This window comes from Cyrtonyx montezumae, unplaced genomic scaffold (genome assembly GCF_038088225.1).
Source record: "Cyrtonyx montezumae isolate F1298 unplaced genomic scaffold, pur_monq_1.0 scaffold_14, whole genome shotgun sequence".
Taxonomy (NCBI): Eukaryota; Metazoa; Chordata; class Aves; order Galliformes; family Odontophoridae; genus Cyrtonyx; species Cyrtonyx montezumae.
In genome coordinates, this window is record NW_027071870.1 from 12,293,814 (window position 1) to 12,311,169 (window position 17,356).

At 38.5% G+C, this 17,356-nt stretch overlaps 1 protein-coding gene across 5 annotated transcripts in view; it reads left to right on the top strand.

The window, feature by feature from the left end:
* Nucleotides 1–17,356, top strand: part of CCNY (cyclin Y) — a 122,675-nt gene that overhangs the window by 62,403 nt on the left and 42,916 nt on the right. For 4 of the 5 annotated variants that reach the window (XM_065731491.1, XM_065731488.1, XM_065731492.1 and 1 more), the window contains exons 2-3: nucleotides 3,904–3,978; nucleotides 9,913–9,947. In XM_065731491.1, coding sequence (XP_065587563.1) covers nucleotides 3,904–3,978; nucleotides 9,913–9,947 — 110 coding nt within the window. Of the gene's footprint in view, nucleotides 1–3,903; nucleotides 3,979–9,912; nucleotides 9,948–17,356 lie in introns of those variants that run through there. The other variant, XM_065731493.1, reaches the window with a different exon arrangement.

The following is a 17,356-nucleotide window of genomic DNA, read 5'->3' on the forward strand; positions in this document are numbered from 1 at the left end:
AGGCAAAATTGAGTAGGCTTCAGGAATGTTCCAAGCATGCAGTTAATTTGTTATTGTGATCTTCAGTGACTTCAGTATACTGAACAGGTGTTTAAAGGGAAAAGAGTGTGTTTTTATTACTAACATTTTTCCAGATTTAATTAGCTTTACTTCAAGCAAGTTTCAGGAATAGATGTTATCAGTGGTAAGGTCTTTGCCAATGTTACACTACTTTCATATCATATGTCTGTACTTAGATATCACTTTAAAATAATAAATATTAATAATTTATTATTCTTTGTATTTATTATTAATGGTAACTATTATAACAATAAATTATTTTAAGACACTGCATTGCTCTATAAATTGTTGTGTCAATTGTTACTTGTTATTTCATTTTTTAATGTAGTAAGGCCTCACAGAAACTCGGAACCCAAAGGATCTGTAACTATGCAGTTTGTCTGTTAATCACAGACCAGTATTCCCTGGAAAGAAAATGAATAGTGAAAGATTTTGGATTTGGACTATCTTTGAGACAGTGCCTTTTTTTTCTGAATACAATTTGGAATGCAGGGTAACTGCTAGTAAAATAGCCACTTTTAATCCGTCCTTTGCAAGGGTATGATGAGTCATAAAGCAGACTGCTGGTAATGGATAAAATTTTTGTACACATTTCAGTAATTGAAATTCTGGCTTTCACTTCCCTCTCTAACAACTGAATATTGCCTGTGTGAGTTTACATCTCTTTTTAACATTAGCTGTCCCATTACAAAATGGATAAAGCATTCATATTCTGACTGTTTTAATTTTCAGATGCTAGGAAGTACAATTGGTATCACTAAAGCAGTATGACTGTAGGATGGAGGTAACCTTGATGGTTGACACCCTTAGGCGAGGAGCTAGTAACTTAAGATTAATGTGTAACATTTGATATCTTTCTCTTACAGCCTTATTTTTGATTGCAGACATGTAAGAATTTGTTCCGAGATTGAAAAGGGCATTTATTTCCAAACTGTGCACTAAATTTCGGTCTCTAGAAACTGAAATCTTTCTTCTGCTCTGTGAAACTGTATTCATTTTAATTTCCCCATATGGCAGCTGCAGTGGCTTGGAGTGTTGTGGTCCTATCAGTGCCTGTAGAGTGCCTGGATTTACCTCATGCTCTACTGGGAGGAACAGGGAGCGATGAGGTTGCAGGTACACACCACACAGCCTGCTTTCTTCTGCCTGCAGAAACCTGGGAGTAAGTGCTGTGCTATTTCTCCCAGGGAGTGGGGACTCTTAGCAGTTCTTGTCTTCTTATGGTCACCTTGAGTTGGGTGACCCGCCCTGGCAGGCTTCGCTGCTCACCTACCCATGTCATTCACTTCTCATTTTGGTGATGACAGTGTGAAAAAAAGAAACAAACAGGACACATTTGGCTGCTGACTGGAGGGAGAGCATGGCAGAAGCAGCGTGGACAGAAGAGGACGTGTACTTTGAGGGGTTTAGACCATTTAGTCTGGGGCAGGTGGGGTGGGAAGCAGCCCAGGCAGCTGCTTCACACAGGCCACTTCCAAATCCATGGTCTGGCCTTTGCAGCTGCTGAGTTTGTATCTTGCTAGCCTTTCAACTCCTGCCGGAAAACAGCTTATGTTTTTTAGAAAGACTTCAAGTCCTCCATTGTTCCACTTCTTCCACATAATAGTCTTTTACAACACAGGAATCTGAAATAGTTAGGACTTGACTGCAAGATGTGGCAGTTGGTTTCCTTTCTTTTCAGCCCCGCAAGCAGACTGTAAGCCTGTTACCAGGCTGTTATTACTCCCCAAGCAGACAATTTTCTAGGCATGAAGGAAAGGAATGCTTGTCGCTTTGGGGACAGTGTTTTGACAGTTGAGTTCAGTTGCATTTTATCAGTCCCGCTTTGTTAGCTGAAATTGCCTTGCTGTACTTTAAAAGATTTTGCAGAAAACCTGTCTGCGGTGTTTTTTGTTTTTTAAGGCACTTTCTGTTTATGCTAATGTATTGTGCTGTTTGATGAAAATGAAGAGGACAATAAATGGCAATGTATTTTGCTAATTAAAATACTGATATTATGCCGATATATACAGATGACTCTTTACTTAATGATTTACATCTCAAGTTCAGCTTAATGGAAAAAACTTCCCTGAAATGAACAGCAGCCTTCACTTGCACTGTCTATCACACAGGGTATTTTTTCTTCTTCTCTGAGTCTGAATAAGATGCAGAAAGTAATAAGAAAATGTTCATTCTATTTGACAGTCCTTTCTAATCAGAACTTGCAGTGGTAAGGTGACCTACCTAAAATCTCCTCTAGGCTAGGAATTGTACTTTCTCAGATAATCAAAATGACTTTCTCTGGAAATTTTATTGCATTTTTCCTTTGTGGCTTGGATAATAGTAATAAGACTCCTTTTTAACTGAAGAGTTGTTCGTTTGTATTCCTGATTTCTTCCTACTGAGTAGGAGGTCTGTTATTTGTCCCAAAAGTGGTCTCCATGCCAGCAGCATGTCAGGCTGCTCAACAGGGCAGAGATAAAAGGTGATGAAGGGTCTAAAGCAGAAGACATCCAGGAGGCAGCTGAGGGCCCTGGGTGTGCTCAGCCCAGAGCAGAGCCCTCATGGTGACCTACATCTCCTCACGGGGAGCAGAGGGGCAATGCTGAGCTCTGCTCTCTGTGACAGTGACAGGGCCCAAGGGAATGGCATGGAGCTGTGTCAGGGGAAAGTTCTGCACCAGAGGGCGGTGGGCATGGACGGGCTGCACAGGGCAGTGAGCACGGCCCCGAGTGCCGGGGTAAATTTGTAAATAGAAGGGGAATAAAAAATGAAGCATGGTGATGGATGGTGAAGGAAGAGAGAAAGTTGCAGGCGGGAGAACTTGGTCCTTGGGCAAAAATATTTCCTTTGTTGCTATTTTTGTAAGACCTGAGGGTTAATTATTGGTTCTGAGTTTTCAGAGATGGAGAGGAGCAAGAAATTCAGAAAGCCTGAGTTAGTCAAAGACAAACTTATCAAAGCTTATATGTAGTGTTGCATACAAGCCTCTATCAGGTGGAAGGGAGTGTTTATCTAGAGATCAAGAGAATATAGGAGAGCTAACATTGTAGTAGTCAAGTGCGGAGAGCAAGAAAAATGATAAAAAGTCATGTGCACTTTTTAGTAGCATACTTTCAAGTAGATGCAGACATAAGGAGTTTCAAGGAATTAAAAGTAGCATGGAATTTGGGAACAAGGAAATTGAAGGGATTTTAAACTCAATAGGGATTTTTTTGTTTCTGGAAATTCACAAATGCTACAATAGATTCAAATCCTCAGTAAATGTTTTTGATAACTTTTCCATCCCAGGAAGAATTACATTCATGTGAAGTATCAGAAAGTGTTCAACTTTTGTATTCTTGATCATTTAAACGAGTCTGGCCTGCAAGTAACTTGTTTACCTTCAGCTTCAACAACTGCTTATTTAATCACATCTAAATATGGAAACTTATTTATCTATGGAGGGCTGAATGTTTACTTTAGAATACTTCATTCTTCAATAAGTATGTATAACAAGTTGTGTTCCTCTGCTTAGTAGTGGCTTCAGGGAATGGGGGAGGAAACTAATAGAAAATGGATAATTCCTGTCTTGTTATATGTATGGACTTCTTAAGCTCCTTTATCTGTTTTTATCAGAAAGCAAAACAGCCCTTAGAACCAAAGACTAATCCAGAGCTGTGTTGATGAAAACCATTTGCATGCCAAAACAGCTACTTGTGTGAGGAAGGGCTTAAAAAAAACCAAAAAAGATCTTCAAAATTGATTTTATTTTACAATAACTGCTTAAGTGTATAAACTTGGTCTTATTAAAAAGAAAATCTGTGTATACTGCTGGATAATCTTAAATGCTTAACATGCTATTTTTTGTTTGTTTCTTTCCAGATTTGAACATGGAGTTCAACCCATCAGACCATCCACGAGCCAGTACGATATTTCTCAGTAAATCCCAAACAGATGGTAGGTTACTGAACTTATTACTGTATTTACTATTGTAGTTACCTCTAAACTCTTTATTAGAATGCATGCAATATATACTTAATAAATAATTCCCCTCACTCCGAAAAAGAGGCTTTCACAGTCATTGTATTAGGGTTAAAAGAAGCCAAATTAATTACTATTTTGTCAGACTTAGTAGTAGAAGGTCATGTTATGTTGAAACTGTGAGTTTCAATTTGTCATGGATAAAGTTGAGTATGATTATGATGGAAAATATTTTTCCTAATGCAAAATTTTCTGTGGAGCTGTTTGTTTGTTTGCTTGTTTTTCTTATCTTCTAAAGCTCTGCACAGAAGGCCAAGGTTCTGAGAAATACAATTTGTTAGTATTTTACTGAAAAAATGCCAGTTTACATTAGCTAAGAAGACAGTCCAGAGTTTCCTCTGATATAGCTGACCCTGTAAATGAGTTCAGTACTAGATTTTAATAACAAAACAACCCACCTCCCACTCAAACATTGTCTTCTTCTCTCATGGATTTGATATAATCATATATTTGTTTGGAGTTTTTTGGCTTTTTTATTTGTTGACAAGATGATCACTCTGGAATTACATCTGTTAAGCAAGCTTCTTGATAGACGTAGCAGAACAGAAGCCATTTACTCTGGCACTTTCATTCCCTGTTGGACATGTATGACATGTTGTTTTAGAAGTAAATGAGAATAATTGATGCAAAAGGCATTATTTTCTACCAAGACTTTCAAAGGATTTTCTACATTGTAATTCTGACTGTCTGAATTCTTTCTCCTTCTTTCTGTTTCCTGTAAATGCCATTTTTGATTTACATAGTAAATTACAGTGTCAAGCACATCACTTGAAAACAAAAAAAGTGTAGTTTTCACTTGCTGTATATTTTGTGCTAATTTTTGAGCTCGACTAGTGCAAAGAGAATGCATTTAGGTTCTGATTGAAGAGTTGATTACTTGAGTACTTCTTTTGCCCTTCAAACTGACCTTCTGAATTCAGCTCTCATTCTGTCAGTGGCTTATTCTGTGTGTGTTTGTTCTGTGTTTTTTGATGTGATGTACCATCCTGTTCTGGTTTGGTAATCTGTAGAATGTCTGTGATAATATTTCCATAGTGCAGCATGTTGTCAAGAGTGATGTTTATTTTTACAGTGTTTTGAGACTGTGTAGTTCAATGTGGAACCTACATGTTTCTCATTACATCTTGTTGGAAAAAAAGAAAATTTCAGTTCCGACAGCTTAAATTTTGCTCTCACCTGATAATTATTCTTCATTGCCATAATGGTGATTAATTTATTACAGAACAGAGTTAACTGTACAAATTTTTAAATGACAGTGCACACCAGGAGTGTCCAACCTTTTGTCTTCCCCAGGCCACACTGATTGAAGAGGAATTGTCTTGGGCTGCGTATAACATGTAGAATATAGTTAATGGATACAAATAACAAAACATTTTGTTTATATGTCTTTGTTTTATTAAAACAATAAAAAACGAGGGCAACAAAACCATAAAACCAGTAGGTTGGACACGTATGGTTTACACTTGTGCTGGAATTGGTGTATGAAACCTTATTCTAGTGTAAGTAATGTAAAGAACTCTATGTATTTTTGAGTGAGAACAGTGAATTTATATAAACTTTTAGACAAGGATATAAAATCTGTTCAGCTATCCTTGATCTTAGTGGTAAAAATCCAAAGGCTTGTACAAAAGAAGTAAGATTTTGTGAACATTTATCTACTGATGTATTGCCACACTGGTGGGGCAGCTCACCGTCATGAGCATTTCTCTGTACTCTGGGCCTGCTGTGGCAATAAGTGAGCTGCTAAGAGTTATCATGCTGTTATATTGCCTAATGCCAGATGCATTAGTATGCTTGTAAAGGGGAAAATATAAGGTTTTTTTCTTCTTTTTTTAATAGGTATGTAACATTGTATTCTGAAAGCCTGCTGTGCAGCCTAGGGCGTCTCCTAGGTTTAAAAGTCAGCTTGGAAAGGGAAAGCTGCACTGGCAGTGCTGAAAGCACCTAATTGGGGCATGTAGCTACCACTCTCCATAATTATATAGTATTGGGTTGGCAAACCTAAATATTTTCATCATGAAGAAATAAAGGTGTTTACAATTTATATTTTAGAGAGTTGAGAGATCTTAGGACTTCAGGTTTTGCCCAAGATCAGTCTGTGGCTCTTGATTGTTCATGATGTACTTGTACAGTGGGAAAGGGCCAAGTCAACAACTATATGGGAGAGTGACTTGGCAGCTTCAGGAAGCTCCACGTTTGACTTTCCAGTAACCCATGTCTGGCTTTCTAGTAACACTGCTCTTACAGCATCATTGGTGATCTTGTGCTCTTAGCACAGGAGCTGCTCTTTGAGCTGTTTGTGAGCAGCATGTGAGTGAAGAACAACAGGGTAACTACAATAAATATAATGAAATAGGGCCTAGCATCTTTGGTTGTTAGATGGTCTGAATTTCCCATTGTTCTCTGTGACTTAAATGCTGCACTAAGCCTCTGCATCTGTACTGTCCCTCATAGCCAGTAGTTTCAATGTACTCTTAATTACCTGAGAGTTCAGTGACTCCATAGAGCAAAATTGAAGACACAATACATATTAATTTGATGAATAACCAAAATAGCTTTTCTAAATGTTTCTGAAACATTACAGGAGTTTTCTAGGTGCTAAGTCTTAGATGAGAGGTTCTCCCTGTATAGGGAGATATTAGAAGATGCCACCCTTTTATCTTCGAGTGCTTTATGCCAATTCTTGCTTATTTGATGAACTTGGCCTGTAAAAGGATTAGCTAGGTGACTAGAAGCTGTGCACTATTCAGCACCTTCTTGTGTTAAGCTAGGGTTTCCAAGCCTTTGTGCTGCAATAGTGTAACTTCTTTATAATAGCAAAAATGCAATTGTTGCTCTTTCTGGGTACTGGTAATGATCTTTCCTGCAAGTGTGTTATAGCTCTCCTCCCAACTTTTACATGTGGAGGTTATTGGCCAAATTTTTGCAAAGTGAATGTAACAATTGGCTTTAGACAGAGCACATTTTGAAAACAGATTTATTTGATTTTGAATAGATGTGAATTAGGATGCATTTTATTTTTACTGTTAACTAAGATGAGTTTCCTGTTTCTTATACAAGATAAAATGAAATGATCTGCAAACAAAATATAGAGATATTTGAGATATATATGAGATATCTTCATAGATGTAATCCTCAATGATTTTGTCCTCTATGATGATATGGGTAACGTTAAGGTTTTCCATGCAAATTACAAATGACATTTATATTACAGCCCAATGAAAAATGCATGCATGCTTATTCACACACATACATGCATATGTGTATTTCCTCACTCATTTCAGGATAATATGTTTCCCTACTCTAGAAATAAAGTTCAACAATAATAGAAGGTGCTTGCAGAAATGGGAAATGAGGAAAATTAAGAACACTTGGCGGCATCTCAAATATCAGTCTCAGCTTGAAGAGTTCCATTCCAATTTTCAAGTTTTAAAGATGATAGAAAACACAAGTTTCTTTTCAGTTGTTTAAACTGTGACTATAAATCTGTTCGGCTTCGTTTCATCCAAAACCCATCGCTGAAAGTCAAAAGCCCAGAGTTGCAGTTAGGAGTTCATGCTTCAAAGTGATGGTTAATTATAAAGCCACATTCTGTGGTCTGCTGAAGACCACAGTGTGCCACGTGGGCACTGCAAAACATTTCCAGGCTCGCTGGAGCCAAAAAGCAGAGACTTACATCTTTACCACAGTTCTAGTGGAAGATTGGCAGAAACAGCTTTCTGCTGTAATTGTCAGTCCTTTGTCTAAAGGGAAGTTTATGGGCACAAAAGAGAGAAGTTGTGACAAAGTGGGTTTCTCCCATGCCACATTTCCCATTGGCATATGTCTGGAAAGAACTGAGCCTTAGGCTGTGGTAGAATGGTCCAGAAGTATGAAGACACAGCTGCTTTCTCGTAGTCCCTCACTGAACAATGAAAGCTAATGGAATTTCTGTTTATGGGAAAAATAAGGTATAGAGGTTCAAGATAGTGCTTGGAAAAATGCGCGGCACAAAGTGGTATTTGAACAGGGAGAAGTGAAGGATATGTATAAATACAGTAGTATGTTTTTCTGGAGGTAGGAAATAGCAATAAGAAAGAGCTGTAAATGATATTCTTGCTTTGGTAAATGATAGTACTTTTACAGGCAGTGGAATAGTGTAATGGGTACAAGGGAAAATGCACAGAAGATAAGGCCTGAGTCAGGGAAAAAAAGGTGTTTAAAAATGAGATTTGGAGTTTATGTGCAAACTTGTGTTTGTTGGATTTTGTCCATGATAATTTTGTTTGAGGAAGAAGTGTGACTGTTGTCAGTTAAATATTTAACTGTGTTTGAAACGTCACAGTTAATAGCTGTTAATTTTCACTTATGTGCTCTATTGGGCTTACAAGCAACTTATCAGAATTGTTTACTGCCTGTATATTGCAATATGCAGTGCTTGACAAATACTTCCTCTTTTCTGAGAAGTACTTACTATTACTTTGTTGTTTCCCTTTGGATTACTTATGTCTTTTGTTGGTTGTATGGAACTTAAGCGTAGTGCAGTGTTTTAGCAGCATTTCAAGCAGTTTAACTATTTGCTCGACAAAATGAATTCTCCTGCTGTTCCTGTTTTATTCTGTCTCCTATACAATGTCCATAACTGTGGATCTGAGCATGTACTAAGTGACATGGCTAACATCTGTCATGTGTGATTCTCCTTTCTGCTCCCTGGGAGGAAAATTATGTAAGGATTTTTTAAAGTATTTTCTTACTTTATTTTTGTTTTATGTCTGCATTAAACAATTATTTCACAGTATCCACACGTACAGCCTTGTTTATGTTAGATTGCTTGCTTTTAATAAATAAATAAATAATTCACAAGTAATGGCTTCTCATCCAACAGGGAATGGACAGGCTATCCCACCATTGCAAACGCTCTTATTTTGCTAAGTGCATCGGGTTGCATAGCTTTCAAATCATAGTGCACCAAAGTGCATTTAATCATCTACAGCATGAAACCATTATTACTTTAATCCTGCGGTTTGATTTATGTATTAGTTGCCTCCAGACTTGTATCCTAAATGCTTTGGTATTTTCATGGGAAGGGAGCTCCACAGGCTCTATGGGATGAGTTAATTGGGAAAGTGCTGAAAAATTTAAATATAATATATTTCATCAGCTATAATAAACATCTGCCTGATATTTAAGACTATACATGTCTCCCTTGTTGCTGCTGTTTACTGAGTGTTTTGGCTGATCACTCTGGCCTTGACTCGCAACCCTTGCTTGTGATGACTAGTTCTGTTCACCAGCTTTCATTGTTACATCTGACCTGAGTAACAGCTTCAGGCTTGCACCTTACCATTAGAGAAGGCAGTGGGATATAATGCATATATCTTTCCAAGGCACTTTGATGGGAGTTAGTGCACAGTAAGCTTCAATGAGAATTTGCTAACTCCATGAGGTAGCTGTTTGGGTGCTTTTTGTGCCTGCAAGATAGGGTAGGTCACTGTGCAGCAAAGTACCTTGCACAAAGGCACTCGTGATGCAGAGTACCTGCAGAGATCTCTGGTGGAAGATGGCTGATCCATTGCTGACTTGGTCTGTAGTTTACTGCTGTTAACCTTCCCATGTGTACCAATGCCTAGTGAATGCCCAAATGGATGAGAATTGTAATCCATCACCACACTAGTGAGCGTAAATGCCTTTAAACATACAAATACATGTTTATTCTGTATTTGATATATAAGTATACGTGGTTAGTGCAAGAGCAATGACAGTGTCATACATAGATAGCCTCCTGTTCTTTTTTATTATAAATGGTATATAAGAAGCTTAATCAGGAAAAATAGTCATGTAATATTTCTATCATATTTTGTGTTTTTGCAGTGAGAGAAAAACGCAAGAGTCTCTATATAAACCACGTAAGTGAAAATGCCTCGCTACGCAGCTTTCTCCTTGTTGTCTATATTATACAGTAACTAAGAGTTTGCACATATGATTTCTGTATTGGTGAGAGGATGCTGATGCTTCAGAAGTCTGTTCTGCATCAGGATCCAGAAGCATAGGTCTCAGCTACTGAGCTAGTGAAATGGGTCTGTTGCTTTGAGAATAGTGCTGTGCTCACAACCAGCGTACACAGGCAGCTGCTAGCTGGGACGAAGAGCCTCAGACATTGGTATGATTTTGAACTGCATTTTTATGTAAGCTTGCTGTTGTCAGAGAATGTGTGGTGTTCCATTTTTCCACAGAAATCTTGAAGTGCCCAACCATTGCTGATGCAATGTAAATGTGTATTTGTTATGTGGTATATGCTCAGTGTGAACATGGGGTTTTGGTACGCTTACGTACCCTGTGCATTTTTTCAGTTCAGTTCTCCTCTGTTTGAACTTAATTCCCAATGAAGCTGAGAGCGAATCTCCCATAGCCAGCTTTGGGTACAGGGTCCCCTCTTAGCACCCTTTGTGCAACAAAAGCACATGTAAACAGCGGGTCCAAACATTGAGCTTTCTGCTGAAGTACCTAGAGTCATGCCCCAGAGAAGTGGAGGAAGGAAAGAAATAATTGTTTCTCAAATAATTTTCATCTTCAGGGTGAAATGGGGAGAAGTTATCAAAATTTTCTCTATCTGGAATTATAATCCATAGTTTCATGAACCATTTTTAAGCTGGTACAACTGCTGAAAGAGTGAGTTCTTCCCACCTCTTAGGCTGGTGCCAATGCTTGTGCAGCTGTGACTAACCTGGTTTAGGGTGTGAGTGCAAGTAGATTCAGCATAACTACGAGCAAAAATGTATTTGTTCCTCAGTGCGATTTACATCAGTGCTTGCACACACACAAAGGGAGACTGGAGTGGCATGGAGGCTGAAATGAGCATCTGAGTGGGGTGATAAAGCAGGATAGTTTCGTGTCTGCACAGAAGTTTGTGCTGATTTAGTGTTTCTGAAACTATGGCCTAGCTTTAAAAGCATGCTGAGGTTTTCACATTTTCCCAAGATTTTGAGAAAGGCATGAAATACTGTGAAGTTTATGCAATCTGTAGGGTTGGCCACACCGTATCAGCAGATACTATCTATGCTTCCCATCCCTATTCCTCTCAAAACATTTCTACTCCTTAACAGTGCATGTGAGAGTAGTTTGTATAATTGCACCATGACAAAATTTTAAAGTTAATATGCTGTAGACTTAATGTATGTTCAGTCATTTCCAGCAGGCTTTTTAGCCTCAAACTTCTTGAAAGCAAAAATAGACATATGCAGGCACTGCAATTCAAGGTATTAACAGAGTGTCTGTGACAAGTCACCTCACCGTGTGGATGACATTTTTATCTGTCCCAGAATCTTTTCATGCCATGCTGAAGGTGTGTTCTGCTTTAGGTGGACTGAGGATGGATTTCTAGGGCAGATCGAACAAGCATAACTAACAAATTCTGCTATGAGCACACTGTTGCAAATTCTGATGTCAAATACTTATAGGCAATGCTGGGCTTGTTGCAGAATGGGGAATAATGATCATGTCACTGAGGAGCTGCATTATTGGGGACTGGGTGTAGCAGCATTTGGTACCCTAGGGAATATACCTTTTCATATTTTTCTTTTTTACGTAGCATTTAAAGCGTTAGCTAAGCTTGCATTGATATAAACTTCTCTCTATCTGGTTTACTACTAAAATCTGACTTCTTTGTACATACAGAATACCTCTTCTGAATTACAAAGCTGTTAAAAAACGTCAGCCTTATGAAACTGAAGTCCTTCCTGTAGTTTGAGCATGTGTCTGTGCAAGTTATTTATATTCAAAGATAACCCGTATTTTCAAGTGTGGCCTGTGATATTTAAGTTGTTAACAACTGAAGTGAGATATTTTGAGATATGGTGGACTATAACACACCTGTAAGTATTCATTCAGCACTTCCCATGCTAAAGCTGACGTACAAACCGGTGAACATTTTTGAAGTGATTGCTGTGCCCTTCTGTATGTAGCCAGGAGCCCTGTTTGGGTTTGCAGGATGCAGGGAGCCACTCTAGTTTCCCTACACTGTCTTGGTTGAAGAAATGTGAGGAAATAGTTACACTGAGCAAATGTATATGATAAATCATGGGTAGTATTTACGGTATGCTCTATTAGTTGGCCATTTCTTTTTCACCTTTTTTCTGTGTGTTATGGGCATTTTTAACAGGAGCTATTGCTGCTCATCTGTTTCCTTTGATGCACTGTCCCCATCTCTGCTCTGCCCAGGATGCAAGCTGGTGGACATATGTTTTGGAGTGTTGTTTTCTTTAAGAACTCCTCACCATAACTTAGCACTCTTCTCCTTTGTGTTTTTTCCATAATACCATCATTTTTTTGTAGGTCTGTATATATTTAATCTCTTTTTTGTGTTAAATAATTAGGAATATTTTTCAGATATTTTAATTTTTTATCCTGTGTGCGGTATCTTATTTTGCAGGAAAAGCTGAATATCTCCCAAACAGTCAATATGAGTAGTGAGAGAAGTATCATTAAAAATGTGCTTTTTCTTTTTTAACTGCCTGCCTAGGACTGTATAGCAGCAGATGAATACATTTTCAAAGTGTTACCTGGGAGAAATGGCAAATAAATTACAGTTGATCTTTAATTGTATGTAACAGTTAGTGACATTCTCTGGAATTACTTTCTGGAAGCTTCAACAAATCGCTGTCCAATAGTTAATTTTGCTCTTATTTTCCTGTTAGTTTTTCATTTAAAAATGCACTTTCTCACTGTGACCAAGCCATTTTCCTTTCTTGCTTGCTCTTGTTTATAGCATATTTTCCTTATCTGGGTAGTTCCCTTTTATCCTCAGATGAACAGTGGGCTCCTGCATAGATTTACTGTGCTTTGCCATGGGTTGACAGTTTCCAAGTCTCGGCTTCACCTTGTCAGTAGGTGTGATGGAAGAAGCTGGCAGCTGTTCTTTTTGGGTGGGGAGGGAGTGAAAGCAGGGCTGACAGGTGCCATGGGTAAGCCGTCATCTCTCTGTTTTCCCCCAGAGCCCGGGGAGTTGACAGCTTTAGGATGGTGTTGAAGCCTTTGCACAGCTGCAGTGCTCATCTTCGTAGGGGCTGAAAGTGAGGGAGATACCTGCCGACAGCAGATGTGACCTGTCTGCTTTCTTCCAGCCTGTTTTAATTTCCAAACAGTTGCAGCACATTATTTTCCCATCGAACTGGCAGTTGTTGTATTTTGTTATGCCTTTAATGCTACTTCGGTGTCTTTTTTGTCTTTTTCTTTCAATCTGCTTAGTCAGGCTGCTGAGGGGGATGGAGATGCAGAGTGAGGCGTGGGTGTTTCCTTTCGTAGTGAGAAGAGATTGCATCGGTATCTGTGCCTGGACAAGGAGAGCAAACAGGAAGATGTGCGTTGTGCTTCTAGCGGGGGAGGGTGGAGAAAGATGGATGGTTTATTGTTACTTGCAGAACTTAGGTTTGTTTTTTTTGTTTTTTGTTTTTTTTGTTTTGTACTGTGTGATTTTATTTATTTTGCAGGGGAAAGGTGCAGAGCAAGAAAAAAGCTGTTTTCTTTTTCATAAAGATATGCTAGAATCCTTCCTATTCAGACAGGATGAAAATGATTTTATTTTATTTTTTTTTCCAAAAGAACTTTCTTCTCCTTGGTGGTATATGCTTTTAAAATCTAATTGGTGTTTATGAACAGTAATATGCAGTGAAAATATGGGAACGTCTGTGTATAGACCAAAGATTTTTGGTAGCTTGGGGAGAAGTTCCTGGGTATCATTTGTGCCAGAAACCAGTCCCTGTGAGTGGTCCTCTGTGATTCCCAGCCAGGGAAGCATCTTCCCACAGGCAGACCTGCTGGTGGGGCTTGCAGAGAACAGAAGGGCCCTGTGGTGTATGTTCTGTGGCACAAGCACTTTCCGTGAGCCTTTTTGCGTGCTTGAAATGATGTGTGGTTATTTACTCCTGTATAGCCCCCAAATTTTCCTGTCAGAGTGGATCCAGAGGCTGTTCTGCTTCCTTATTGTGAGACTACCATGCCACAACTGGTAATCAAATACTTGCGGCTTGTGATTATGAGAGTAAATATGGTACATGCTGAAAGGGGAGGGACACAGTCTGGAAAGATACTTTAATCCATGAAAAATGCAAAGCACAACATAAAATATGAGATGAAGTTTTCATTATGTGGACTGCCTGAGGCTGGCTGTTCAGAAAGTTTATTATTGCTGGCCAAATTCTTTAAGGTATCTTAATTAGCATTCCTTACTCAAAAAGAACAAGATAAACTGGAAGCTAGATTAGAGGCTTCTCAGGTGCTCTTGAAGCTCTCCTGCAGATTGCTTAATCTGGTCTTTGCTCCTCTCCATGGGAAGATCACAGATCAGCATGGCCAGAAGCACCCTTATAGGCTGTCTGGTCCATCTGGCACGTTCACTGTACCAGTGCCATTCCTGACAAATGCTGTTCAGGATGCATTTTTCAGGCTCTCAATAAGCTAGAATCCTCAGGTACTGTTTGTCTTAGATGAACTGAAATGCTTTTATTTTTTATTTTTTTTCCTACTATCTTTCAGCTGTTTTCTTTTCTGTCCACTAAGGTGAAGGCTTTTTAACTTCTTCTGTCAGCCTCAAGGCAGTAAGTTCTTTGAGGTGACATATTTGTAGGGGGAGAAGCAAAGATAACTTTTAAGGTGGAATGACAGTACAGGAAAATTCTTTTACAAGATGACTGCGTAGTGGTTTCTTCACTGGGAGCCTGGTAAAGTCCTTCTGGTCAAATTGCACAATGCTAGCAATATGTAAATGTAAGCCTTCAAGCCTTTTAGTGCTCAAAGAAATATTTAATCTCTTCAGGGTGCTTTATCTTTGGTTTACTGAGGTCTGCATGTGCTGCAGAAGAGTTTAGCAGACGTTGGTGAGCCATCCTGGCACTCAGTGGAACCTAACACAGCTTTCTGTATTTGACGTAAGTAAGGGCAAGCTTTGAGAGTTAATGAAAACTACAAATAGGGATGTAGCCAAAGGCATCAGTTTTGAGCATTATCAAAACCTTGATGAGGCTGATCAACTGAGAACAAGGTTAAATCATGCCATAGACTGTTCAGATACAATAGATACTATGTAAGAGTGGATGGTCTGGATTTTATTTTACTTTTTTTATTGTAGATGTTGGCAGAGATGTAAAAGCATACATTGGTTTGGTTTACTTTTGTTCAGGTAAATATACCCCGCTCTAGCCACTAACTGTAGATAGTTGTTTTGTAGCAAAAAAATATGCAAGATGGAAGTAAATGCGAAGTTTTGCAGAGCAGTGCACGGCTTGTTTGAATTTGGAGGCACTTTGTTGACCTGTAAAATTGTGTTGCTTCTCTGGAAGATTTTGTCGTTACTAAATCATATCCTGAAGCAATAGAACATCCCTAAGTTCAGAGCCTCCCTTTTCCAGGTCAGAAGCAGTCTTGCTTGCTGTTGTAATCTGGCTTCATGTGCCAGTTCTGCCTAGTTATATTTTGGCCCATCTCTGCTGCCTTGAAGCTGTTGGGCATGTCTCTGCACACAGGGGCAGGATGGCCTCCAGTTTTCCATGGTAGTGATTCGTTCTAACAGCACCTTCTAAAACTTCTAAACAAAGGCCCCTGTTTTGATAGAAGAAGAAACAATACCAATATTAAAGACAGAAGCTGTTCATATTTGATGGACGAGTGGAAAAGAGAACTGAAAAAGACTGAAGTTGCTCTGCCAAACTAGAAGCTGACTGGCTCAGGGCAGCTCTGGAGTAAGAGCTGGAAAGCTTTATTAGAAGAGTGTTGTGCCCAAGTGACAGATGCTGCTGAGTGTCAGGGCAGAGTGTGTAAGGGCTTTGATCGATGCACACCTCTCCGTTAGATATTTATACCCAGGAGTACCCTGAAATTGACCATGTTAATAAAAAGAAAAATAGCAGTGCTTCCCCTTCCTCTGCAAATGTAAATTTCATTTCACAATGATTTTAAAATGAATCCTGGGAGGTGGTCATCCTTTCGTTTTATATTCAGCATGAATTAGTTAGGAATCCTTTGTGATTTCTGTCATAGCAGGTTTGTAGAAACATTTTGGCACAGCTTGTATGGTTTTGACTTAGTTTCTCTGCCCTTTTGCAAAGAAAAGTCAAACATCAGGCAAACCAAGCCACTCAGTTACTGACAAGATGTATTTTATGTAAGATTCAAGTAAATCATATTGTTCAAACATCTTAAACAAACAAAACCATGATTTGAAAAGTTGGAAGGCACCAGCATGAAACTGGGAAAAGCTTTAAGAATTGATGTTTCCTTAGTACTTGCTTTGCATGAATGCCAAGCTGGTGTTTTTAAGAGCTAGACACCTGTTAACTAATGGAAGTGCACTGGATCTTGATCTCTTAGAGCTTCTTCTGTTGTACATGCAAACACTTAGCAAGTTAGAAAGCAGTTTTTTTTTTCATTGTACATCTTTTCCTTTAAACAAAGAAATTTCATTATATAATGAAATATATTAATATATTTGATATTGATATAATCATTAATATTGATAATATTTGATATTAATATATAATATATATATTTCAATATATAAAGGTTACAGTGACAACATAAGACTTACTATGTCATTTTTAATGAACTTCTTTGACTGCAAGGAGAAAACAACAACTGCTTCTGGACTAAAGACCTATGAATCCTTTCCCTCAAAAGAGCTCACAATATGATAGACAGTTGGGCCAGAATTCATCTCAAGAGGCTGTTCAGCCTGATTTCATGTCTTAGAGCAGTCCTACATCCAAGCTGTTCTGGCCATAATTCGTTTTTCCTCTTCTCCATCTCCAGCACTTGTAAAGATTCTGTTGTTGCTCAAGTAACTCAAGCTGGAACTCTGCTATTCCTGCCATTAAAAAGGATTATTCTCTTTTTGGCATTACTTCCTGTTCTTTATTTTCCCTACTTCAGTATAAGGCTGCTCTTTCTCATGCCTTTATCAGTGGTCATGGAGAAAAGTGTTCCCTCTTTAACTCCCTTCAAGATGACATAGAATAAGCATTGTTGCTTTGTTCTTTAAGAAAACTTTACAGTTTTCCTTCTAAATCAAACGGTTTGAACCTCTGGTTGAGCTTTCTCTTTTTTCCTCTAGAGTCATCCTTCATTATCAAATCAATTCGTCTTTCTTGAAATATAGTAGTCAAAACTGGACATAATATTCCGTCTGAGCAGAGGCAAGGTGTGCTCCATCCTGTTGTATTTATGGTAGCTTTGTTTATCAGTCCCATATGATAGTTTCCTTTTTTTTTTTTTACAAGAATGTATTTGTTGTCATGTGATCTGCACATCCTTTCTGATGAAAGCCTCA